We start from the raw sequence: 26,031 nt of genomic DNA, 5'->3' as shown, positions 1-26,031 counted from the left end.
TTTTTTCTCTTTTTTTTGTGGATAACACTGTAAAGCACTCATTCCCTAAAGAGTGGAACCATTTTCCTTTTAAACAGAGCACTTGTTTTCCTTTGGAAACAGAATAGAAATGTTACTGATTAAGTCATTTGACCCTATCAAATATATAAAACTGATACAAACATACAAATAGATACAAAGAAAATAACAGGACAAATCATCGCCTCCACAGTTAACCCCAATCCGATCTAGGAATTCTGTCCTCTTTGAAATGGCCTTTGAAATAGTGCAATTTTACTAGTGATATAAAAGTTCACTCCCTACAAAAAGAGATTTTCTCCTGAGTGCCCCATTATTTTTTAGTTTTTAAATCAGGATCTAAATAAGCAGTCATTTTTGTAGAGTACAGTTTGCAACTAGAGTACAAGATCCTGTCCAATGTCTTCAGTGATTGGTGCTCTACAAATGCAGTCTTTCTTCAAATAGAGCTCCAGGTTTTACCATGGAGTCCAGTTGTTCCTCTTTGCTTGACTTGAGGTAGGGGCTGAAAATATTTGTCCACAGTTCTGTGCTTCAGAGAGGGACAGAAGCAGCAATGCAGTCCATCAGATACCTCCCTCTACCAGATTACTTAACAATATAATTTCATTGCTCTGAGGTGAGGTAGATGAGGACAGGAAGGAAGACAATTTCTCATCCGGTTGTGGGACCAGTATGGTTTCTCTCCTCTTCAAATGTTTCTCTACTCCAAATAGTGTTAACTAAGACATTGCTTTTTCTCTATTCTTTTGCATTCCCTTCTGCTACTGAATGACACTTTTTAGACTGTAAATTTAAGGTTAAGGATGATTATTATTTTTACAAAAAAATAAAGTTTTAAAGTCTGTTAATCTTTTGCAGTGAAAAGAGCAAAGAAGCCTGTGATGTTTTAAAGACTGTCTGATTTATTATTACATAATCTTTCATGAAGTGTACTGTGATCTTTGTCACACAATAGTAAAATTGTTAGTCTTCAACTTGCTAAAAGACTTGTGTTTTTTTAATTTAATATGGTAAATCCACTTAATTTGAAGCCTGAGTAGAATATGAATGTGTCTATTTATGTAGATATATAATATAGATATATAGATTTCCTTTTCAGTAAGCACAAACAAACAAATTTAGTTGTTACCACACAGAGAGAGACACATCTATGCAAACACATTCACTTTGGTTTTTGTCTTCTGTTGCTCTGATATCAGTAATTAATATGACAAATTTGGAATGACTGAAAGGGCAATAAGCAAAAAATGAACCTATAGAGGTAGGAATGGAAAATTGTCAGGAAATACTTCTAACTCACCTATTTTCAAAATCAGTATTTTCATTTCCAAAAATGTAAAATCAGGAAATATTCAGCCCAAGCCAAACTAATGCTCTCACTGTTATCTTTGCATTGGATTATTTTAAAATATATTGTTAATAGCAATTACTTGAATAATGTCAGGTATCAATTTAGACATAGAGTTAAATTTCAGTGGGCTAATAATTTGCACATTCAGAGATAAAATAAATCATCTAAGTAGCATCTTAATAAACTAATCAGTAGCAAATTCCTAAATAAGTTCCAGTAATGTATGGGATCGTGTACACTAACATATGATTAAATGTATTTCATTGAAAATTGGATGTCTTAAGATCTTTCCTGGCCAGCCAGTAATTTTTGTCCCATAAAATATATGACAGAAAATCCACACTGTGACTATAAAGAAGGAATAGATACAGAACAAAATTTCTTATATTATCTTAGCTGCTTTAACACTGAATCATTCCCAACTTTTAACTATTTTTCTTTCAGTTTATATTAGAGAGCCAAATTATATTTCATGTAGGTATATTAACAGTTTTAATAGTCATTTGGTGAGGCATAATTATCATCCAACATGGAGATGTGAAACGCTAAACGGTCCTTCTGTGAGCAGCAGGAATCTTACTTTGCATCTGAGGTATTTTTACTATATTGTGTAGGCTTATTTTCACTGCAAGCCAAAAATGAGATTTGAGCTTTGTATTTAGCAAGTCTAAGGTCTAAGTTCAAATTCTGGCAATTCCAATTAAAAGAACCAGATGGCAGGCAATGAGAAATATTTCTCCTTCTATAACCTGAAGGTCCTGCTGTCAAACAGAATAGTTGAGATGCATTAACAGAAGCATTAATTTAGCTCATGGGAGATAATCATTCCATTGTACTGTGTTCTGGCTCGTCTGTGCTTGGAGTACTGGGTCCAGTACTAAGTACCACACTTAACTGGAACATGTGTAGAGAAGAATAAGGAAAACCAAGCCCTATGAGGAGCTCAGTTAAACACTGAGCAGTTCAAGACCCGAGCGCCATGTGATGGGGTGAGCTCCTGTTACCAGCTCCTGGCCACCTAGCAAAATGAAAGCATGTAAATGCGAGCAGATAAATAGGTACCACTTTGGTGGGAGGGTAACAGAGTTCTGTGCACCTTAGCCTATAGTCATGTCAGCCACATGACCATGGAAGCATCTTCGGACAATGCTGGCTCCCTGAGCTAAGAAACAGAGATGAGCACCACCCCCTAGAGTCGGACACAACTGAGCAGTGGAAACTTTTACCTTTACCTACCTTTACCTTTATGAGGAGCCATTAAAGGAAATTAAAGGCATGTTTAGACCAGTATAGAGAGATACAGTAGAGCTCTGCAAATTTCTAAAGGCTAGTGGACCCTTTAATTGACCTTTAGTTCCCTTAAAGGTACAATTTAAGACAAGGGATAATTTAAATCGAATTAAAGAAAAAAATGAGATTCTGTCTGAATATTAGGAGGATTTTCCTGATTGCAACATTTTTCAAAGGGTGAATCACAGCCCATGGGAGGTAATGAACAAATCTGAAAGGAGGAGATGTACATTTTACTTCCACTGTGGAGATGAGCAGCAATTTCTTGGCTGCAAAGTTCGGTTCAAACAAAGTACAGAATCCAGAATACAAGGCACTTTGCCATTCTCTTAGTGGCTTTACTTTCAGTAATAACTTCAAAGCAGCCTTCATGTATGGGCTTCCCATTGCAAGACATCGACTCCTAAAAAGGTGGCAGAGATGCAGTGCTTAAGCTGCCTGAAGCAGGCATGTAGTACACTGTTTGGTTTTTACGACTTTTCTTACTACTATTTTCATGATTCATCAAGAAATAACCTAGTACAAAGGACAAACAAAAGAATCACAACTTCGACTGCTGTTTTGTGGAAATCTGAGTTCCAGTTGTTGTTGTTGCTGCTGCTATTATTGTTGTTGATGTGAGTGACGATAATGATGATTAGGGGACTGGAGGCTAAAACGTAAGAAGAATAGTTACAGGAATTGGGTGGGTCTAATCTAAGGAAAAGAAGGGCTAGGGGGTGACATGATAGCAGTCTTCCAGTATTTGAGGGGCTGCCACAAAAAAGAGGGGATCAGCCTATTTTCCAAAGTACCTGAAGACAGGATAGGAAGCAATGGATGGAAACTAATCAAGGAGAGATCCAACCTAGAACTAAGAAGAAATTTCCTGACAGTGAAAACAATCAGTGTAATGACTTGCCTCCAGACGTTGTGGGTCCTCAAACATTGGAGGGTCTCCTACTTGAGCAAGAAGTTGGACTAGAAGATCTCTAAGGTCCCTTCCAACTCTGTTATTTGGTTAAATTCTGATATTGTTATTAGTATGTTCACCTTTATTATGCCACTCTTCTTTCAGAAGGAACAAAACATTTTGGTAAAGAGACCTCTGCTGTATTGTAGCTCTATTTCTTTTCTCTCTCTCTCCCCCCTCCATCTCACATAAGCAGTTCCTCTACTTTTATGTGTGTGACTTAGCAATTTTCAGCTTATTTTTCTAACAACAAAAGTTCCAAGGATACTTAAAGCATTGTCTCTTTGTTTTTATCGTCATCTGGATTTTGCCGAAGCACTTTCCACCAGGGTATTTTTTTTAATCTATTGGAATAATTTTACATATAGTAAATATTGTCCTATTCTAGAAATGTGTATTAGGTTTGACACAGATTCAGTTCAGCATTTCTTTTTTTTAATTAAGACCTCTTGCATGAACTCATAATTTATCCAAGTCGAGCAAAACAATGAATATTGTATCCATAACCCGTGCATTTATTAATGTTGCCATTCTAGATTTCATTATGCTACTTGAGCAACATTTAGTGAGCTTTCTTAATATTTCTTGATTATGGTCCTTATAAAGCTGCAGTGTAACAAAAATTGTGATGGAGAAAATGGAAATAAGTGGCCACTAAGGGTCACTGTTTCCTTTCTAGAATCACCAAAAATGAGAAAAATGCCTAAGGCATCCTTTTAAGAGATGTCATGTCTGACACAGTAGAGATTATAGAAGAGTGCCTTTCACAGTGGCCATCTACGATTGCCCCAACCAACATGGGGATTCACAGATAACTTTACAGAGGCACATGTTTTCTATATTTGTATGCCCGTTGAATGTTTCTGTGCTAGTGGAAACATATTCCTCATTTATATTCTGGAATCTACATTCTTGAAATGTATTTTTATTTATTTATTTTAATTCCATTTACATCCCGCCCTTCTCCGAAGACTCAGGGCGGCTTACAAGCTTAGCAGTAGCCTTCATTCTATGTATATGCCTGCTTGTTAGGGCTTTCACCCCCACCCCAAGCGGCATTATTACAAAGTCAGCTTAATTGCCCCCCAACAATCTGGGTCCTCATTTTACCTACCTCGGAAGGATGGAAGGCTGAGTCAACCTTGAGCCTGGTGGGACTTGAATCTGCACTGATTGCAGGCAGCTGGTGTTACTTAAGGAGGCATTAGCCCACTGCTCCACCAATGTTACCACAAAATACACTGGCAGCCAACTGAATTACAAGTAGTCCTCAACTTACGACCACAATTGACCCAAATTTATGATGCTAATTCAGACAATTATTAAGTGGGTTTTGTCCCATTTTATGACCTTTCTTGCCACAGGTGTTAAGTAAGTCACTGTTGTTGTTGTAAAGTTAGTAACATGATTTTAAGTGAATGTAGCTTTCCCATTGACTGTGCTTGTCAGAAGGTCACAAAAGGTCATCACCTGACCCCGGGACACTGCAACCATCATAAATATGTGTCAGTTGCCAGGCGTCCAAATTTTTATCATGTGACCATGGGGATTGGCGTTGTAAGTATGAAAAACGGCCATAAGAACAGTGGTGTCCCTGACAATAAGAGGCTGATGCACATGTAATCTCTAAAATATCTGTTTTCTATAGCTCATGTTTTATTTTTATTTAGACAGTCTTGATTTTGAAGTTAAATAACTGAGATCATACTAATGGATAGGTCATACCACAGAATTAAGGCAATTTGACAGAATTATCTTATAGTTGTGGTACAGATCATAATCTTATGCAAAAACCTATTAACTCCTTTTCATTTTTTTTTAAAAAGCAATGATTATTAGGTCACTCAGTAAGTCTACTGATAATGCTGGAAACATTAAGCTATGACATTTTTCATGCATGATTATAGCTTGTATGGTAAATAATCAGAACTGTCTTTCTCCCGAGCTGCCAAATCGGATATGAGAGTAGTACCACATTATTTCACGACCAGTCAACCTTTTAATAATAAATTCCATACTTGGCCCCATCACTTACAATACGATATTTTGATAGTTTAATGCCATGTTGTGCACTAATACCTTTTATCCACAACTTCTGTTCACATTTACTGTTATTGCTCTGCTAAATATGCAAATTAAAAATTGTGTTATAGGTTGAACCCAATATTTTGTTTTAGAAAACTTATATAAAGAATGTGAACCACTTAGGTGTAGTAGGTAAACTCATCAGCTTAGCAACCGGCAGAGTTTCTGTGAGTTCTAATCCCACCTTAGGTATAAAGCCAGCTGGGTGACCTTGGGCTAGTTATTTTTTTCCTCAACCCTAGAAACAAGGCAATGGCAAAACTATTTCTGAAAAAAAAAATTGCCACGAAAATGTCCAAAAATTGGGCACAATTGAATGAAAGGAAACTAATATATGTCTGTGCTAAAAAAAAGTATATTTCTGTGAGAGCCGTGGTGGTGCAGTGGTTAGAATGCAATATTGCATGCTTACTCTGCTGACTGCCAGCAGTTCAATCCTGACTGGCTCAAGGTTGACGTAGCCTTCCATCCTTCCGAGGTTGGTAAAATGAGGACCTACTTTGTTGGGGGCAATATCCTGACTCTGTAAACTGCTTAGAGAGGGCTGTAAAGCACTTGAAGCAGTATATAAGTCTTAGTGCTATTGCTACTCCACATTCATGTGTACTGAATCATTCTGAGATAGATAAGCACATGCACGCACACACACACACACATACACACACACACACACACAGAGAGAGAGACAGAGACAGAGACAGAGACAGATAGACAGACTTTGATGGCCACAGTGCAGATATCACTTGTTTTATAGATATGTATGATTATGTATTCTTTCTTGTAGTCTTCTTTCCCATTCCATCACCTCTCCCTTTCTAGAGGGATTTGTGATTATTTTAACTTAGAATGAAGCTTATATATATATGTAGATCTAGAGTCTCGGGTTTCTTCCCGCGTTCCTTTCATCTTCAGAAAGTTGTGGCAACGTTTCGACGAAACGTTGCCACAACTTTCTGAAGATGAAAGGAACGCGGGAAGAAACCCGAGACTCTAGATCTACACATACAGACACCCGCGAGAATCTACGAAAACATATATATATAAATAACACTGCCTTGGATGCAATCAGCCCAGGTTCGAATCTCAGAAGGGTATAGCCGACTGAGGACGACTAAGGAGTCAGAAATGCATCTCAGTTTCCCTTTAATTCTTTGTTAGTAATTTACACATATATACATATATATATACAGGTAGTCCTTGACTTACAATCATTTATTTAATGACCTTTGAAGCTACAATGGCATTAGAAAAAGCGACTTATGACCAGTTTTTACACTTACGACCTTTGCAGCTTCCCCATGATTACCTAATCAAAATTCAATCACATGGCAACTGGCATGTATTTATGACAATTTCACTATCCCGAGATCATATGATCACCATTTCTAATCTACCCAGCTAGCTTCTGACAAGCCAGGTCAACAGCTTGTTGGAAGCCAGGGGCAGCCAGATTCACTTAATCACAGCTTGTTTCACTTAACAAGTATAGCCAAAATGTTGTGATATGGGGTAAAAATCACTTAACAACTGTCTTGCTTAGCAATGGAAATTTGGGGCTTAGTTGTGGTCGTAAGTTGAGGACCACCTGAATTCATGCTCATATTTCCTGATACAGTGAGCTTCGAAAGCTCTTTTCCTTTATCTGTACATTTTTTGACTTTTTCTAGAATGTGCACATTGGAATGCACTTATTGGATAATTAAATCATAAAATACAGCAAAATGTGGATATTTAAGGATAATTGTGTTTTAATTTGAATAGTGATTTGAGAGTTGTGAACCAAAGTAAATGTACATTAAGCAAGAAACAACGCTCTGTGTCACTATCTCTGACTGATTGTGCCATCTCTTACCGGAAGGAACTTTTAATGTAAAGGACCATAGTGAAGTGTTATGTCTATTTATGGATGTGTGAATCTTAAAGAATTATGAACATTGTCTGTTTCAATAAAAGAAGTAAAACATGAATTAATCCTTTCTGTCGTTGCAGAACAATGTGGCAAATCAAGATATTTCCCTATTCTGTATCTATGGAGTTTCGGAAATTCTTTCTTAGAACCATAAATTAGACCAGTCTTTGTCAACCTTTTTATTCTGGAATAACCCTTAGGATATTTTTCAGGTCTCAGGTCTTTTATCACAAAAGAGATAAACACTTCGCAAAACAATTCACTTTTGTAAAACCTACAGAATTCATGATCTATATGATTTACAACAATAGCAAAGTAGCAGACCTACAACTTAGTTACTTACAGCATGCAAAAAACAACAACTCACCACTGTAAGTACTAGCATTGTTGTAGTGCATAGTTGTGTTTTTTTTAAAAAAAAAATACATCAGAACGTCTTGCATTTCCCTTATTCATCTCTTGTGGAGCCCTAGTTACGAAAGTTGGACTCCATTGAGCAATTGGAAAACATAACTAGAAGGCAGTAGCAAACTTTCTGGGCTGTTGCAAACAAAAACAAAATCCTACATGGTTGTATTGATGTGTTTACATTACACTGAGGAAATAGATTCAGTTCAAGGGCTTTTTAAAGCAGAAATGAAGATGAAGGATTTCTTGAGGCTTGTTCCAGTGTTGAGGATAGAGTTCTTTTATCTTTTGCATAATACAAAAGTCTATTTACTGTGGCTGAACTTTTAAATTATAAAATGGTTTGACTTCTTCGTTCTTTGGGCACTTTTTATTTATTTTTATTAAGATATTTAAAAGAAGTTAACATTGTATTATTACTAGTTAATTCATTGGTGGGAAAACAGTATAAATTAAACAAGAAGTGCAATTTGGCTTTTGAGATGATTGTCTAGAAAGATCCCTTAGAAAAGCTAGAATAAAAACCTAACGAACAAAACCTAGGAAAATAAACAAGTAGCAGTCCACAGTGCCATTTGCCTGAAATGGTATAGGGTTTCCTGCCTGAGCAGGGGGTTGGACTAGATGACCTCCAAGGTCCTTTCCAACTTCTTCTTCTTCTTCTTCTTCTTCTTCTTCTTCTTCTTCTTCTTCTTCTTCTTCTTCTTCTTCTTCTTCTTCTTCTTCTTCTTCTTCTTCTTCTTCTTCTTCTTCTTCCTATTACTATTATTACTATTACTATTACTATTATTATTATTATTATTATTATTATTATTATTATTGTGTTGCATATAATATACATCTGTTGTTTGAGGAAACAGAATAAGTCAACTTTCATACTAGTGGTTTACATATTTGAAGCTGGCCTATTTTAATATGGCATGGCCCACTGTTAGCATCAGAATTCCAAATGATTTTTTTTTTAAATTCAGTTTAAAAATAGTCATTCTTGCCACAGTTGTTAAGTGAATCATTGCAGTTGTTAAGTTAGTAGCATGGTTATTAATCCATCTGATCCACTGATTTTGCAGAAGGCTGCAGAAGGTGATCACGTGAGCTTTGCCAGTTGCCAAGTATTTAAATTTTGATCATGTGACCATGGGCCTGCTGCAACAGTCATAAGTGTGAAAAATACAACACTTTTCAGTGCCACTGTAATCTCAAATGATCACTAAACAAATGGTTTTAGTTAAGGACTATCTGTAGTTAGAGGTGTGGAATCCTTGGTTCAGTTACAGATGTATTTTTCTACATAATGTGTGGCTGAAAATCTTTCTTTGCTTTATGGATTTCATTATAAAGGCAGTTGAATCATACTATTTTGCTTCATATTATCAGCTCCAAGGAACCTAAAAGCTCTTCAGTTATATGATAACCTCTTTTCATTAAACAAGTCAGTTTCAGCCTCCTCTTTTGGGATCCTGTCTTGATACCACAAAGCAAATATAACTGGATCCTTTGTGGCTGTTGTCAAAGAAGGAGAAAATAGGCAAAGCTTGATTGGCTGTAATTCATTTGCTAGTAATGGTCCTATTACAGTAATTACAATTTTGTCATTGTGGCTCTGCAGTGTTTAAAGAACCTGGCCTGTGGCTTAATTGCAGATTTATAGCAACCAATGCTTTGGGGAATACTGTTGTCTGTAATCATGTTTTTGGCAGCTAACAGTTTAAAGAAGAGAAGTTCCTTAGCAATTGTGGTGTATCTGAGAAGTACAACCACTGTCATTTGATCAGAATTGAAGCAAAATAAGAATAAGCTCAATGTAACATAAATGTAGATATATAGCCTGGGTGTATATTATGGTTTTTAGACTGCATAGACTTCTGTGGCATCTGACAATGGGAAACAAAGACAGACAGACAGACAAATAGACAGAATAAGTGTTAAGGTGCTTCATACACTAGACAGAGAAGATCTAGCATCACGTATTAATTTGACTCCAGAGCCTCCTAACCCAAGTAACTGCAAAAGTAGATAGAGAATTTATTTATTTAGAAAATTTATATTGCCTACTCACACATGGCGACTCAAGGCAGCTTACAGAATATACAAACACAATATAAAAGAAATAAAAAAATGATAAAAGATGAAAATAATAAAGTAACCCCCCCACCCCAGTGCCAATACACATTCATACCAGCCATTTAATGGGCTCCCTCCCACTTTGGGTTTCCCAGGTCTGCTGGCAGAACCCCATCTTAGTGCCTTCTGAAAGAGTGTTAGAGTGAGAGCTAGTCTAATTTCTGGAAGGATGATGTTCTAGAGGCAGGGAGCCACCACGGAGAAGTTCCATTCTTCTGGTTCCCATCAGATGTACCTCCTTAGGGGATGGGACCTGCAACATTCCTTGCCTCCCTTCTCTACCTGGTTGGGTAGATGTGAGCAACAAGAGACAGTCCCTCAGATATCCTGGTCCCAAGGCATGAAGGACTATAAAGGTGATTCAGACATAAAATATAATTAAAGAACCCATCATACTAATTAACAACTTTATTGGAACAATTAAACCAGTGCATATCTACGATGTACCTAACAATAACTGTTGTCTTTGAGTCACCTGCCACAGGAGAAAAGCTAGCATTGGAAGAGAATTCCAAAAATTGTTGCTTTTTAAAGTGCTGTTAAATATCACTGAAATGAGTAAGTTAGCTTTCTTTTCATTTATCATCCTTCCCAGATAAGCCTTATTTCCTGCCATTTGAACGTAGAGAAAGGTCAGATGCTAACAATAAGAGAACATATGAAAAGCTATCTGAGCATGTTAAGAATTCCCCAGTGGGTGGGGAAACAATGGCACTTCATCTCCTTCATCTCATCCATTTATTAGTTGTGTGTTGTTGCTGGACCGTATAATTTCAGATGACTGATAAAGAATCAAATATCAGTATGTTCCTTCCTGTATTTTTAAGAATCGGGCTTATATAACTTAATTAGAATGATTGTTCTACCATTGAACAGATAACCTGTTTTGTCCCACATTACAATATTGCTTGAAGTCCGTTGGTGGACATATGAAATGCTAATTTGAAAACAATATCCAGAAACCGGAGACATTGTTGGACTGTTGGCAACTAAGCTCTTGCTGTTTTATAGTTTGCCGGGAAGATTCTCATCAGTCAATCGTCTCCTGTGCTGCCACGCTACTTTCTTCTGTTGAATCAGCTGAAAACAAGAAAAAGGAATTTCCCCAAATGCCGGAAGTGACTAAACAGTGAGTGAACAATATAACTTCATAATTTTAATAGAACTCAACCATTGTGAAGTAGCTTCTCTATGTCTTTCGTTTTTTATATGCTATACAATAAGTTTCTGATAAAAGTTTCAATTCTCTTTTCCACTTAAGGGATATTTCCCAAAAGGGTTTCAAGAAATATCTAACTAATCGCTGGAGTAAATTGTTCTTGGTAAATTTTGATCTGAATCTAAAATATTGTTGACTAGTGAGTGATTGGAAGATTAAATGGGGTTTTGCATTTGTGGGATTTCCACAGTAATTAGTGGAATGACTATATTAAAATACATAGTATACAGTAAAATATACAGTATAGACAACATTTTGGTCTTCATATTTATACCGGAACACTGAAGTTGTCTAGGTCTAATCTGGTAGACGTGAGCCATTTTTTGGTGACATTTTGTCACAACAGGACTGTTACTTGTGATTTTACTGCTAGATTCTCCATTACATTTGTTTGCTGGAAGCTCATTATGAAGCACTTAAATTGCAATCATATAATTGCAGGGATGCTGTGATGGTCATAAATTTAAGGATGTTGTAAGATTATAAAAGTACTTTCATTTGCAGATAATCTTGAGAATAGACAAGAATATGAGTAGCTTAAGGTTCAACTATGGAATTCTTGGTGCGCTATGAGCTTGTTTCAAACTCACTAGCACAGTAATGATGTTACCTAGTTGGGTAATGAAATGTCTGCAATCAAAGAATTAAGTTCGGAGAGCACCAAAGACTCCATAATTTTCTTTTAAAAAGTTACTTTATGACTTGGGTTAACTATGACTGTCTTTTGCAACAGAAGATATATGCCAATAATTTATGTCAGTGGATTCTTTAGATATTACCATGAAAAAAAGTTAATTGTAGATGACTAAGTAGATTAAAGATGTCTTCTTTCCAATTTTTTTCCTCCTAAATTTCTGTTACTTTTCCCCTCATAAAATGTTATGCTATTGCTCATTTCACTTTCACAGCTCAGAACCATCCTTTTTGAGATGAGATATCGATGCAATGGTCTAGATTACAGGTAGTCCTCGATTTACAGCAGTTCATTTAGTGACCATTCAAAGTTATAAAGGCACTGGAAAAAGTGACATGACATTTTCACACATTTTTACATGGTCACATGTTCAAAATTCAGATGTTTGACAACTGACTCATATTTATGATAGTTGCAGTGTCCTGGTGTCACACAATTACCTTTTGTAACCTTCTGACAAGCAAAGTCAATGGGGAAGTCAGATTCACTTAACAGTCATATGATTAATTTAACAACTAAAATGATTCACTTAACAACTGTGGCAAGGAAGGCCGTAAAACAGAGCAAATCTCTAACAAATGTCTCAGCAATAGAAATTTTGCACTCAACTATAGTCGTACGTTGTGGACTATCTGTATATAATGATATTTTAAAGTTATATTTTTCCCAGATCGTCTACTAAGGTACAATTCCTATCGTGCAGATTTACAAAAAACCTTGTTTACCCTGAATTCATTTCCTTCATTATTAAATGTTAACGTGACAATGAACTCCGTGCTCTAATATGGAGATCCTATTTTCTGATTTGCTATAGCTACACAGGATTATATTTGTACTTATATGTAGAAAAAAATGGTTTCTTTGGGGTGGTCTCACTTCAATAGGACTGCAAAATTTGGGCTGCTGGGTTGATCCACATAACCACTGTTGAAGTAGAGAAGATTTTAATGGGAAGAGTGAGAAAGAATATTATGACTGCTGAGGTCCCTAGCAGTTATTGGCTGTGAGAGATTCAGATCAGTCACTGATCCTATCTGTTTAGAACAGTACAACAGCAGCTGAAGTCACAAGAACATCTGGAAAAATAAGAAAATCCACAGCTGTTTCCTAATAGTCATCTGTTTCTACCATAGCCTTTTAGAAAGCAAAGCAATAAAGGTAGACCTTGCATTCTGCTGAAACTGAGCCTGGAATTAAGTCATTGCAGTCATAAATGGAGGCACTCATGTGACTGGAAATAATTTTCCAATGTTTTTCATGGTGGTTGTTAAATGAACCATTCATTTGAATGCATGTTTGTTTGCCTGGAAACTGGCAAAAAAATGCCAGAAACTGGCAAAAAAAAACACCCATTGTGAATTGTGGTCATATGACTGCAGAATGCTACTGACCCACCTGACATGCAGTTATGTGACCATGGGGTGATGTGACCATTTATGATGCTTGGCTGTGCTTGATGGACCATTCTATGGCCGTTGTAACTTCGAACAGTTGTAAAATCAACATTAAATGAAAACTATCTATAGCCATACAATATTCTAAGCAGTCTAACTATAAGTGAAAGGCTGTATGATTGGATTGGGTTGGATTAGATTAGATTACATTGATGCAATGTGCTACTCTGGGTAGCTGATAACAGGAATAGATGCAATTAAAGGGAAATGTTACATATATCACAGGCAGGGCTTTTTTTGTCATGGAACACCCAGAATGGAGTTCCGGCACCTTTTTTGGATGGAACCTTGCAGGGTAGGCAAGGCAGGTTATATGATATGTGTGAGTTCCGGCACCTTTTTCTTTTACAAAAAAAGCACTGATCACAGGTATTTGGATTTTATACCTTAGGTAGGGACGCGGTGGCTCAGTGAGTTATGACGCTGAGCTTGTCGATCAGAAGGTTGGCAGTTTGGCGGGTCGAATCCCGAGTGCCACGTAGCAGAGTGAGTGCCTGTTACTCATCCCAGTTTCTGCCAACCTAGCAGTTCAAAAGCACGTAAACATGCAAGTAGAAAAATAGGGACCACTACGGTGGAAAGGTAACAGTGTTCCGTGTGCCTTTGGTGTCTAGTCATGCCAGCCATATGACCACGGAGACGTCCTCAGACAAGCGCTGGCTCTTCGGCTTTGAAAAGGAGATGAGCACCGGCCCCTAGAGTTGGAAATGACTAGCACACATGTGCGGGGAAATTTTTACCTTTACCTTTACTACCTTAGATATTAAGCATTCTGAAATTTCCTGAAATTCAAGGTCTTAGAGCTTAATCAGTTACAAATCTTAGATTAAAGTCTGTAACAACCTACATTTGTAAACAAAAATGGAAAACTGTGGCTCGTCAAATGTTGCTAACCTAAAGCTTCCATTATCCCTCACTGTTAGCTCTCCTAATTACAGATGTTGGAGGCTGTAGTTCAATAATATTTGGAACCAATGTATTTTTCATAACTGCTGTTTATTTTTGATTTTGTGTCATCTCTAATTCTTTAATATCTGTGACGTATCTAGGTTGATCATCTGGAGAGAGGCAAAGTTATCCATAATGAAGCAAAACCCACAAATATATTTTAAATGGAAACAAGTAAACAAGATTGTATTTCTTGTTTCCAACCATCTTTACTCCCCTCATACTATGGCATTGCCTAGAATATTTTTAAGCTATGTTATAAGCAGGTTTTGAGGAAAAAGAGATAGAAAACTAATAAAGTAGAGATTTCCAGTACTTCAGGTCTTTATTATGTTTTTTGCACATAACTCTTCCTGCTATATGACATTTGTTGGGAACCAATTTACTGTTTAGATTCATAGAAATAAAACATTTTTTAAAAGCTGCACTGATATTTGGGGGCATACATTCCAGGATGCCTTGGTACTACTAAGCTGCTGAAAGGATGCAGATGCTAAAACTTGCAAGGATTCAAAAGCTGAAATTTTCCTTTAGGAGGGGCTAAATATATTACGTCAATCCTTGAGGAAGAAAAATAGAAGTTTGGGACATATGCTGATTTGGATTTTACTTTGACAGAAAACATTTCTCTTAGGTGAGAAAAAAGTACTTTATATCTTGAGGGGAAAAAGTTTTTCTAAGTGTAGCTTATCATAGATTATCATATGAACATTCAAACTGTCTTGGAGAGAGAATTCTAAAGGGTCAGAGAGAGTTAGGTGAGGAAGATTTCTTAGCTGCTAAACATCCTGTTTATTTAATGTTCATTGTGAAATAGCATTTTAAAAAATGGCAAGTAATCATAAAAGTTTACACCCTACCCCACATTCACAAGAGATGATTAATCAATATATATATATATTACCTGATTTCCTTATTTTCTCATCTTGAATGAGTTGTTTCCAGTATATTTTCAGCTACCATTCACTGGCATCTGACCAATTGTGGGTTTGTGGATGTTATACTATTCTTCAGTTTCCAACAGCTAAATGAGAAGAGCCAGTTTGGTGCGGTGATTAAAATGGTGGCCTAGAAACCAAGAGAATGTGAGTAGTACAGTAATCCTGCTCTAGGCGTGAAAGCCAGCTGGTGACTTTGAGCCATGGACTCTATATTAGACCAACTCAGTCACAGGGTTATAGGTGTGGGGAAAATAGAAGGTATATGAGCTACCAGATGGTAGAGGATAGGAAGGCCTGGAGGAAAGTTGTCCATGGGGTCGCAATGGGTCAGACACGACTTCGCAACTAACAACAACAATATGAGCTATGTTTACCACTTTGAGATAGATAGACAGACAGACAGAGAGCTAGGTAGGTAGGGAGAGAGAGAGAGAGAGAGAGAGAGAGAGAGAGAGAGAGAGAGAGAGAGAGAGAGAGAGAGATTTTCAACATCTAAGAACAAGAACAACATCAACTTCTTAAATGGCTTCTTGAAAAATCATATCCTTGCCTAGGGATTTTAGTGTCCTCTGGGAGGACTTTGTTGAATTCAGATGTCATGAGATTTGACGTTTTTATCTTTGTGATTCCAAGAATTTCATTTTGGAGAACTCAGAGACTATTTACTCACTGATGCTATGTTGCTTACCCCTGCTTTAAAGGCTTTTAGTCCACAACAAGTTAGGTGAATTCTTTTCCTGATTTGGGAGAGGGGGTTAAAATGCAAATGCTTATGTGGGGGGGGGGGAGAAGCTTAAGCCTTCACTAAGGTTAATGCAGCCCAGCACACTCCTTTTTGTCTCTTGAAGGCCCCCCCCCAAAAAAAACCCACACATACTAACTTGTGCTTGTCCAAATCACTTTCCATTCTACAGCCTTTGGAAACTGTACACATTCATGTGCGCATGAGTGTGTGCATGCACACACAGAATTTTGCAGAAATTTGAAAATTGCTCATCCCAATATTGTACCACATTTATTTAGAAGCATATAGCAAATGAAATATTAATGTTACTACCAGAATAAAATTTCCACACTCGTGTACTACGGTGCAATTATTTTCTTTACAGAGAAGATCAGGTTCTGTTTGCTTGTCATGGAGATTTAAAAAGAAAAAAAAACTGTCATAAATACAAAGTTGGTAAGCTATGTAACAACATACATATAGTTAATACAGAGCAAATAAAATCAGAACTGTTAGATGCAGAGTACTTAAAGCTCACTGTTTGGATGAATGAATCTGTTAATTATTATTATTTTTTTGCTCTGTTGCACATTTAAACTTCCCTTTTCTCCCTGGATCATGAAGAAATTTAAGAACATGAATTAAAAAAAGCCTTTAAAGATCTGAATAATAAAGCTCAGCCTCTAGACCTGATTCTTGAGCTGTGAATTCCACCCTACTGAAGAGATGAGTCAATCACTTCTGTGAGCTTTCTGCTACAACAGCTACTGAATTTGGTCCTAAGCCTTTATCTGTCTTCCCCCCCCCATATATTTTATTGATTTTTTAACACATAAATCACTTAATAGTTGGTAAACAGTGTGTTTGCTCAGTTTACTTTTGTAAAGAAAAAATCATTAACAATTGGTTTCTATAATCCACAATCCACATACTACATTTAGTTGATTTCCCCTTTCCCCCAAAATGTCTTCTTTGCAAACCTTGAAATAATACTTATTATTTTGACAAATAACAGTTACATATATGATTTTTTCCCAATATTCCTTTGTCTAACTGTCTACTCACCACTGCTGGAGGCTTCCAAAACTATTGCAAGATAGGTAAAGGTAAAGGTAAAGGTTCCCCCACACATGCATGCTAGTCGTTTCTGACTCTAGGGGCCAGTGCTCATCTTTGGTTCAAAGCCGAAGAGCCAGCGCTTGTCCGAGGACGTCTCTGTGGTCATGTGGCCGGCATGACTAGATGCCAAAGGTGCACGGAACGCTGTTACCTTCCCACCATAGTGGTCCCTGTTTTTCTACTTGCATGTTTACATGCTTTCGAACTGCTAGGTTGGCAGAAGCTGGGACGAGTAACGGGCGCTCACTCTGTTACGCGGCACTCAGTATTCGACCCGCCAAACTGCCGACCTTCTGATCGACAAGCTCAGCGTCCTAACCCACTGAGCCACCGCTTCCCTATATTGCAAGATAAAATATGCTAAAGTTTTCAGATAGTTTTCAGGAATAGAATTTGATTCCTGCAGGATAGCAATAGTAATAGCACTTAGACTTATATACCGCTTCATAGTACTTTACAGCCCTCTCTAAGCAGATTACAGAGTCTGCATATTTTCCCCAACCATCTGGCTCCTCATTTTACCTACCTTCAAATGGAAGGCTGAGTCAACCTTGAGCCAGTCAAGATCGAATTCCTGACAGTTGGCAGAGTCAGCCTGCAGTACTGCATTCTACCTATCTTGGCGTTAAATTCTGAACGGTGGACTCCTGTGCTGGCATCCTAACTCACTCATGTTAACTATTTCTTACAGAGGTCCAAAGACTTTGGGCTGATTTACAACAATTCCAAATCTTTCAAAAAAGCTTCCAAGTCCTACTAGATTAATTTCCAGCCAGTTTGCTTATTAAATATTGTAAGTAAACTATATGCCAGACACATTTATGATTAATTTATCAGTTGAAGGAAAAGTGCTAGCTGGCAACTTTTGATGAAAGTATCCACTTAAATCATCTAAAAGCAAAATACTCCTGTTGCCTTCAATGAATTCCCTGCTGCTTTCTGTGAACTAAGCATGACTTTTGATAATAGTCAATGAAGAGATTATGAAGGAAATTGGCAGCGTATTCTGTAGACTCCATTTACTCTAGCTGATTTTGAAGCCATATGAGAACATTTAAATGAAAGTAAAATATATTGTTGACAGAGTTCCCGCTCTCAAGGCACAGATGACCTAGCTCAAATTATCCTACTTCAACACATTGTGCAAAGAGAAAGCTCAGATGCTGAGAAAGGCAGGAGGAAAGATAAGAGAATGATCAGCAGTAAGTGGATGGATTCAGTTATTGTGCCAATAAGTTCACCATTAGAAGACCTGGAAGACAAATTAGGACAGATTGTCATGGGAAAAATCTACGTAGTTGCTACAAGATGATCCTGACTTAATAGCACGACAGTCACTTATAATCTGAGATCTTTTGGTATCTCCCATTCTAATAGGGGTTAAACAAAGTGCATCCTTGTCCCCATTTTATTTATATCTTATATTAATTCCATAGTACAGCATAGGCAGTTTCAAATACTCTTTCCTGCGGCTAGATCATAAACTTCTTTCTGTCCTTCTGTATGCTGACCATGTCATTATTCTTTCCATGACTGAATTTGCCCTCTCTTCAGGCTTTCACAATATTGTGTGCCACGATGAAATAGTAGAAATTAATTACTCTAAAACAAACCTAGTCTTATTGACCAAGAAACGTATCAATAGGCCCGTAATTGAAAATTCAATTGTGTTCTGATTGAGCAGATTTAGTTTTTCAGATATTTAGGAATCTATTTTTCACTGGTTGGAAACAGGAAATGTTAAATCTATGGAGATAACGATAGCCTAGAAAGGGTTCATTCAAAATTTATGAGAAGCAAGCTTCACTCTCTGTGATTTGTGCCCAACACCCTTCCTTAGCTGGAAATGGATAGGGTACCTGATGTGAGAATTTGTCTTTTAAAATACAGACCCAAACAAACGTTTTGGGGTGTCTTCTCTTTGTACTGTCATCTTGTACGTACGCACTAATTCTTCTATAACAAAACCATAAAGATCTGATAATTATCCATCAAATAAGCATGGAAAGTATGAAGTATGGAGAGAAAAAAGAGGAACTTGGACCCTGGAAGCCATGTTTTATTAGTCTTAGCTGCTTAATCTAAATTCTTTTATTCATTTTTTTTATTTATTTAAAAAACTTTTATGGCCAACTTTGGTTGCTCACAGCAAAACCAATAAAAGATTAAAACAAAGCAGTAATATACTAGCATTGATAAATTGGTGGTATTAGATCTTAAAAAAATGGAATAAAAAAAATAAATGAAGGAGGCAAAACTATGAAAGTAAGTAATGAGTCAGATGGAAAGACCCCAAAGGTATAAGGTGAAATTAGCAATAGATAATAAAACTTTCTGTGTGCATTAGCTGTGCAGATACTCAGAAAGAGCTACTTTGCTGAAAAAGTGTCTGATCAGATTTGTTATTGTAATGAACTAGTGAGGCTTTTTATTATCCTGTGTGGCAGCTGTTAACATCCTCATAAAACATATTGCCAGCCAGAATAATTCTAAATTGCTGTTCAAACACAACACTGTATAGAGCCAAGGTTGCTTTGATGGCACAACAGAAATAGATTATAATGATATACAGAGGATGCCTATTTTCCTCCATGAGTGTGCTTACTTTTTCTGCATCAAGTCTAATTCTTTATCAAGAAAATTTAGAATCATTTTAAAGAACTTCTGATTGTGTGGATGTAGTGTTGTTTTGTCCACCATCAGATACATGACTGTCTGTAAATTTATTACATCTTGGAAGTCTTGTGTTCAGTATACTTGGCATGGCCACCAACCAATCAAGAGAATGCTAAGGCAATTTTATACTTACTTTTTAAATGCTGGGAATGATAAAGTGCAGCAGACAAGCATAAAGAAATAATATTGGAAATATCAGTTTGCAAGTCTTTGTGCACAAATTAAATTTGCTTTTCCCATGGTATGGCCAAAAACTGTACAACCACAGGTGTTAGAAGTAATGCAATATATGGAGAAGAAATGTTATCCATTCAATGTCAAATATATAATACAATATAATTCAATATGATAAAACAGACAAATACTATACAAATGAAATATGATCAAAACTATAAAACAAAGCCAAACAACTAAGTTTATATTTCTTTTTTTTCCGATAAAGTATAAAATACAGAAAAGATTTAGGGAAAAGAGACATTAAACAACACACTTTGCCGGAGTGCAAGTGGGGTGGAGAAAAAAAAGGAGAAATGGAAAAAAAGGAATAACTTCCAAATTTATTTGGTACAGATACAGATATGAAATACATTAGCCTCTCACTGTCAAACCAACAATAATATATATTAATTCTATAAACAATTATAATTTTCAAATCCCAAAATTAAATTTTCATTTCTTTCAGTTTCTAGCAAGAAGTTACTAAGCTTATAGTGCTAAAGAATCTGTAAAAATTGACAGAACGTACAATGTATTACAACTAAGATATGATCCAATACATAGTTTCCATAAATATTTTTAGGGATCTTCAGAAATAGTCAAGTTAAAAATAGGCAAATGGATTGGCTATTTATTTCTGAATATTTTTTGGAGATTAGAAACTACCAGTGTAATTCTATGAATATATATATTCATTCAATACATTTTATAAATATTCTAACTTTTATAAATGTCTGTGCAAAAAAGAATCCTGTTGAATTCAAAAGCGTATACAAATACATTTACAGTCTATATGGAATTTCTGTAAGTCAGGGGCTAATGCCAAACATTGCATTCATTTTGAAATTCAGAGAAAATGAAGAATTCTCAGAATCAAATAATGTAGAGAAATTACCTCCAGAGGAACTTGGATGGGCGAGTTTGAGTCTCTAGGTCTGCTGGACCTTTCAGTAGTTTTTCATTATAGTATTCTTCTGGATCATGTGTAAGCAGGGCTTTTTTTTTCATAGAATGCTCAGAACTGAGTTCTGGCACCTTTTTTGGATGGAACCTTGTAGGTTAGGCAAGGCAGGTTGTATGACATGTGTGAGTTCCGGCACCTTTTTCTTTTACACAAAAAGCACTGTGTGTAAGTATTGAGAATGGAGGGCATTGTTTTATAGTGGTTCTCATTCCTAAACAGTCCAGAGGTATTCCTCCTCCTCCTTCTCCTCTTCTTCCTCCTCTCCCTCCTCCTTCTCTTCTTCCTCCTCCTCCTCCTCCACCACCACCGCCACCACAGACTCATGATGGCTTATGGCAATGTAAACAACAATTAAAATTAAATAATCTCAACACCAATATTAACATCATGAAATATTATTTCATACACATCTAGATGAAGGTGCTAGGGGAGATCATCCATCCAGGATAGGATGAGGTATCTCCAATATGCTGATGATATGCAGTTATATATCATCACCTCAGGCTTAGCAGGAGATGTTGTTCTGATCTGATACCTGGTGTTTACATGAGGAGAAACAGGTTCAGTTTTAGTAATAGCAAGAAGCTGCTGTCGTTTTTCAAATCCCACAGTAAATCCAGCCCTGACTATAGACAAGACAATTGTCTGCTGTAAGCCACAGTTGTGTAGTTTGGGGGTTGTCAGTGAGGGGGTTGTTTAACTCAGGGTTCCTGGTGAGGAGTGGGTCAATTTATGACCAGGATGACCTTTGTACAGCAAAGCTTAATTGGAAAATAGCAGGCTTTATTAATGGTCACTCATTCCTTTGTAACTTTAGCTTTTGTTGTTGTTGTTAGCTGCGAAGTCGTGTCCGGCCCATCGCAACCCTATGGACAACGTTCCTCCAGGCCTTCCTGTCCTCTACCATCTTCTGGAGTCCTTTTAAGCTCACGCCTACTGCTTCAGTGACTCCATCCAGCCACCTAACTTTGTCTTTAGATTACCACAATTTTCTCTATATGGGACTACCCCAAAGACCTGCAGCTGATGTTAAATGCAGTGGCCAATGTAATAATGAGCTCTGCCTAGTTTGCCATTTGACCTTTAACTACAAGGATTGCATTGTTTGTTACTAAGTCATCTAATTCAAGGTGCTAATTTTTATCCTTAAAGCCCTACATAGCTTGGACCTGAGCATCTCCATGATTACATATTTCACATGGAATTTGCCATCCAGGAAGAGCTCTTGATAGAGGTTAGATGATATGGTAAATGTGATTTCAGAAAGAATGCTCATGGCAGGAAGAATACCCAAGTGAGCATTCTCAGTTTTCATTGCTTTAGAAAAAATAAGGGTGACATGATAGCAGTATTCCCATATTTAAGAGGCTGCCACAGAGAAGATGGGGTCAAATTATTGTCCAAAGCACCAGAGGACAGGACAAGAAACAATGGTTGGAAACTGGTCAACGAGAGAAGCAACCTGGAATTAAGGAGAAAGTTCCTAACAGTGAAGACAATTAACCAGTGGAACATCTTGCCTTCAGAAATTGTGGGTGCTCCATCACTGGAGGTGTGATGACCCAGGGCATGGCACAGAGGCAACACAGTCAGCTGGCAGTTCAAGCCACCCCTTTATTGTTCCAAATGTTCCCACATTCCTGGCAAGTCCCAGAACAAGTAATGATACACACACACACACACCCTTCAACAGCCTCTGGCTGCAAGTAGTTTCAAAAGTTTTTTTTAGATTAGAACAGCAATTTACTCAAGGCCAAGTAGATAACAAAGAAAGGAACATACATCCAAATCTCACGACTCTGTGGAAATACAAGCTTGCCTGAGTAGTTTCAGAAGAGAAGCCAAAATTCAAACTGAGGTTTGGAGCACCAAATCAAGTTTGCCAGCCAGTCCAAAGGTCAGAGTTTCAGGGTTTCCAAGTAGAAATCACAACACAGAAGAAGAGATCAGAGAGTTGCTTCCAATGTCGGCAATGGCACACAAACCTCCAATAATTCAGCGTTTGTTTCCGACAAATGCCCCTCCCCACAACATCTGCTTAAGTCTCAGTCCCCAGGTGTGCCTTCTGGAGAGGGGCAGGACGCTCTCCTCCTGTGAGTAGTCAGGCCTGCCTGCATTGTTCCCTCCTTCTCTCCACTTTCCGTGCTCTAGGATCAGGAGGGGGCGGCCCTTGCTATCGCCTGAACTCTGTCTCTCATGTTCATCCTTCCCCCTCTTCCTCCTTGAATTCAAACCGTCCCGATCCTGAAAGCCCCTGGCCTGCCTCAGCCTGCTCCTTCCCATATTCCTCCAACACCAATGACACCTCCACCTCTATCTCTGTTGGCTCTGGTTCCAGCTCATCTTCCTCAACACATTCAGGCTCCGACGGGGGCATGACAGGAAGTTTGTAAGAAGAGACTGGACAGTCATTTGTCTGAGATGGTGTAGGTTCCCCTGCTTTAGCCAGGAGCTGAACTAAAAGAGTTCCAAGGTCCCTTCCAGCTCTTATTTTATTCTAACTTCCTGGCATAAGAATTTCCCACATGTGGACAACGAAGACTAGTTCTTCCCTGAGGCTTTTGAATATGGTACCAACATTTCTCCAGAGCTGCTGGGATATTCGGTATAATGAGGATTGCTTATTATGGTAGATTATGGTTTCATTTTTTTTTCTATCATAGTGCATTGTTTCTATTTCTATTCTTTTAACCTCATTATGTATGTAAGAATTGAAAACTGTCCAGGACAATCCTTTTGAGGCAGCATAAAAGTGTATAGAAAGAAGGAAAAGGAAAGAGGAGAGAAAGAGGTTGTAACTGTAACTGGGAGGCAGAATCAACACTCCTTTCTGTTCACATAAAAGCCTCTTTGGTTTAGAACTGATTAGTCACACTGAATTATTTTCCTATTTATGACACCGAACAGCGGGTGAGATTCAAGGTGCTGGTGATGACCTATAAAGCCCTAAATGGCATATGAGTCCGGACTACCTACGGGAGCACCTGCTGCCGGTGTCAACTTCCCTTCGTCCTGTGCGCTCCCACAGAGAGGGCCTCAGGGTGCCGTCGGTCAGGGATTGCCGGCTGGTGGCCCTCAGGGGGAGAGCATTCTCTGTGGGCGCGCCAGCCCTCTGGAATCAACTGCCTGTTGAGCTCCAGATGGCTCCCGACCTTCGCTCTTTCCGCCGTGACCTGAAGACTTGGTTGTTTGAACAGGCCGGCCTGGACTAAGGGTTTGAGTTTATTTTAACTATTTATTGTTTAGGGCTAATTAATTTAATTTTCTTTTAACTTTTGTATGTTGCATTTTATTGCCCTGTACACAGCCCTGAGTCCTTTGGGAGAAGGGCGGTATAGAAATTTAATAAAATAAATAAATAAATAAAATAAATGTGCATCCAGCCATCTTCCTTCTTCCAATATTGTCCCACCAGTAACCATGCTGCTGTTATCATGTTCAACATCAAGTTAGTTTCTTTAACATCACAAACTACAACAATACCCAATAAAAACAATTGCGGAGAAAACGTTATCTTTCTCTTAAAAATCTTTTGAATGTTCCACCAAATTTTGATCCAAAAAGCTTTTATATTTCTACAAGTCCACCACATGTGAAAATAGGTAGCTTCTAAACTACCACTAATTAATTTAATTTTCTTTTAACTTTTGTATGTTGCATTTTATTGCCCTGTACACCGCCCTGAGTCCTTTGGGAGAAGGGCGGTATAGAAATTTAATAAAATAAATAAATAAATAAAATAAATGTGCATAGGTTCATGGTTCATAAAAAATAACAAGGAGATTTAACATATTCAAAAGTATACTATAGCTGTGGTTTATAACAAAGTTCTGAAAGCTACCAAGGATGAATAATTTAAAGACAAAAGAATGTTATAAATAAGGAAAATGAAACCAACCTAAACCAAGCATACATGTTTTATAAACATGCAAGTTTTTGCTGTGTTCGCTTGCAATTATAGGTAGTCTTCAACCTACGACCATTTGCTTAGCGACCTTCCAAATTTGCAACAGCACTGAAAAAAGTGACGGTTGCACTTACAACCTTTGCAGCATCCCACACGGTCTCATTACCAAAATTCAGGTGCTTGGCAATTGGCATGTATTTATGATGGTGGCAGCGCCGGTTGTGTTTGAAAGTTGAGGACTACCTGCAGCGTATAGATTGACTTTGTAGTGGGACAACCTTAATGAAGGAATGAATGTATAAATAAGGTGATTAATTTGTTAGACACAGTGTATACCATGTTTCCTTGATATGAGAATTCAAATTATTACTGGCAGTGTTCTAAAAGGAATTATTTTATCAGGAAAAAACAATCGTAGTATAACCAGAAGGGAAATTACCCATGAAAATTGCACTGGAGCTGACAAAGTATGTTAACAGCATGATGCACTTTAGCTGAAAGAACACAATAAAATGTTAAATTCTTTATTGATAAAAGACTAATGCAATGGACAGACACTAATTTGGAGAAGACATGAAGATGTTAAGATGGATAATAGGGACCCAGGTTCAACTTCATCCTCAGCCATAGGAATTTGGATCAGCCATTCTCTCTAGCCAACCCAAGGCTTTTGGAGTAAGGTTAATTTGTATTACGAAAGAGGAGGCAAACAGCTTTCCTCTTCAGCAACACTTCTTCCAATGCTTGTTTCCTTTAAAACCAAGAGACTTGATTAGGCTGGACATTGGTGACATGATCTTAGAAAGGAAAAGGGAATAAGAGCAATTTACCCCTCCTGCAGCAAGCTGGGAGGAAAAATCTCAGTGACGTTTAAAAAGTAAACTTTTCCTAAGATTTATTCCAATCTGGTCAGATTGCTCAGAAAATGGGCTAAGATATTTTGCTTTTAAAAAAAGAAAAAGTTGAAACCAATTCAGTGGGAATCCATGGGGAAGTAACCTATTTCAGTTTTTCATAATTTCCCACAGC

The 26,031-nt window shown here is 37.4% G+C and overlaps 1 protein-coding gene across 3 annotated transcripts in view; it reads left to right on the top strand.

Annotated features, from left to right (window-relative positions):
* Positions 1–26,031, top strand: part of CCSER1 (coiled-coil serine rich protein 1) — a 770,064-nt gene that overhangs the window by 201,486 nt on the left and 542,547 nt on the right. For all 3 annotated transcript variants that reach the window (XM_083367020.1, XM_083367021.1, XM_083367022.1), the window contains exon 5: positions 11,152–11,269. In XM_083367020.1, coding sequence (XP_083223146.1) covers positions 11,152–11,269 — 118 coding nt within the window. The remainder of the gene's footprint in view (positions 1–11,151; positions 11,270–26,031) is intronic.

The sequence above is a fragment of the Vipera ursinii genome (assembly GCF_947247035.1).
Source record: "Vipera ursinii genome assembly, chromosome: 7".
NCBI classification, from domain to species: Eukaryota; Metazoa; Chordata; class Lepidosauria; order Squamata; family Viperidae; genus Vipera; species Vipera ursinii.
Note: the sequence above shows the minus strand (reverse complement) of the source record. Positions and strands in the feature narration are given on the sequence as shown.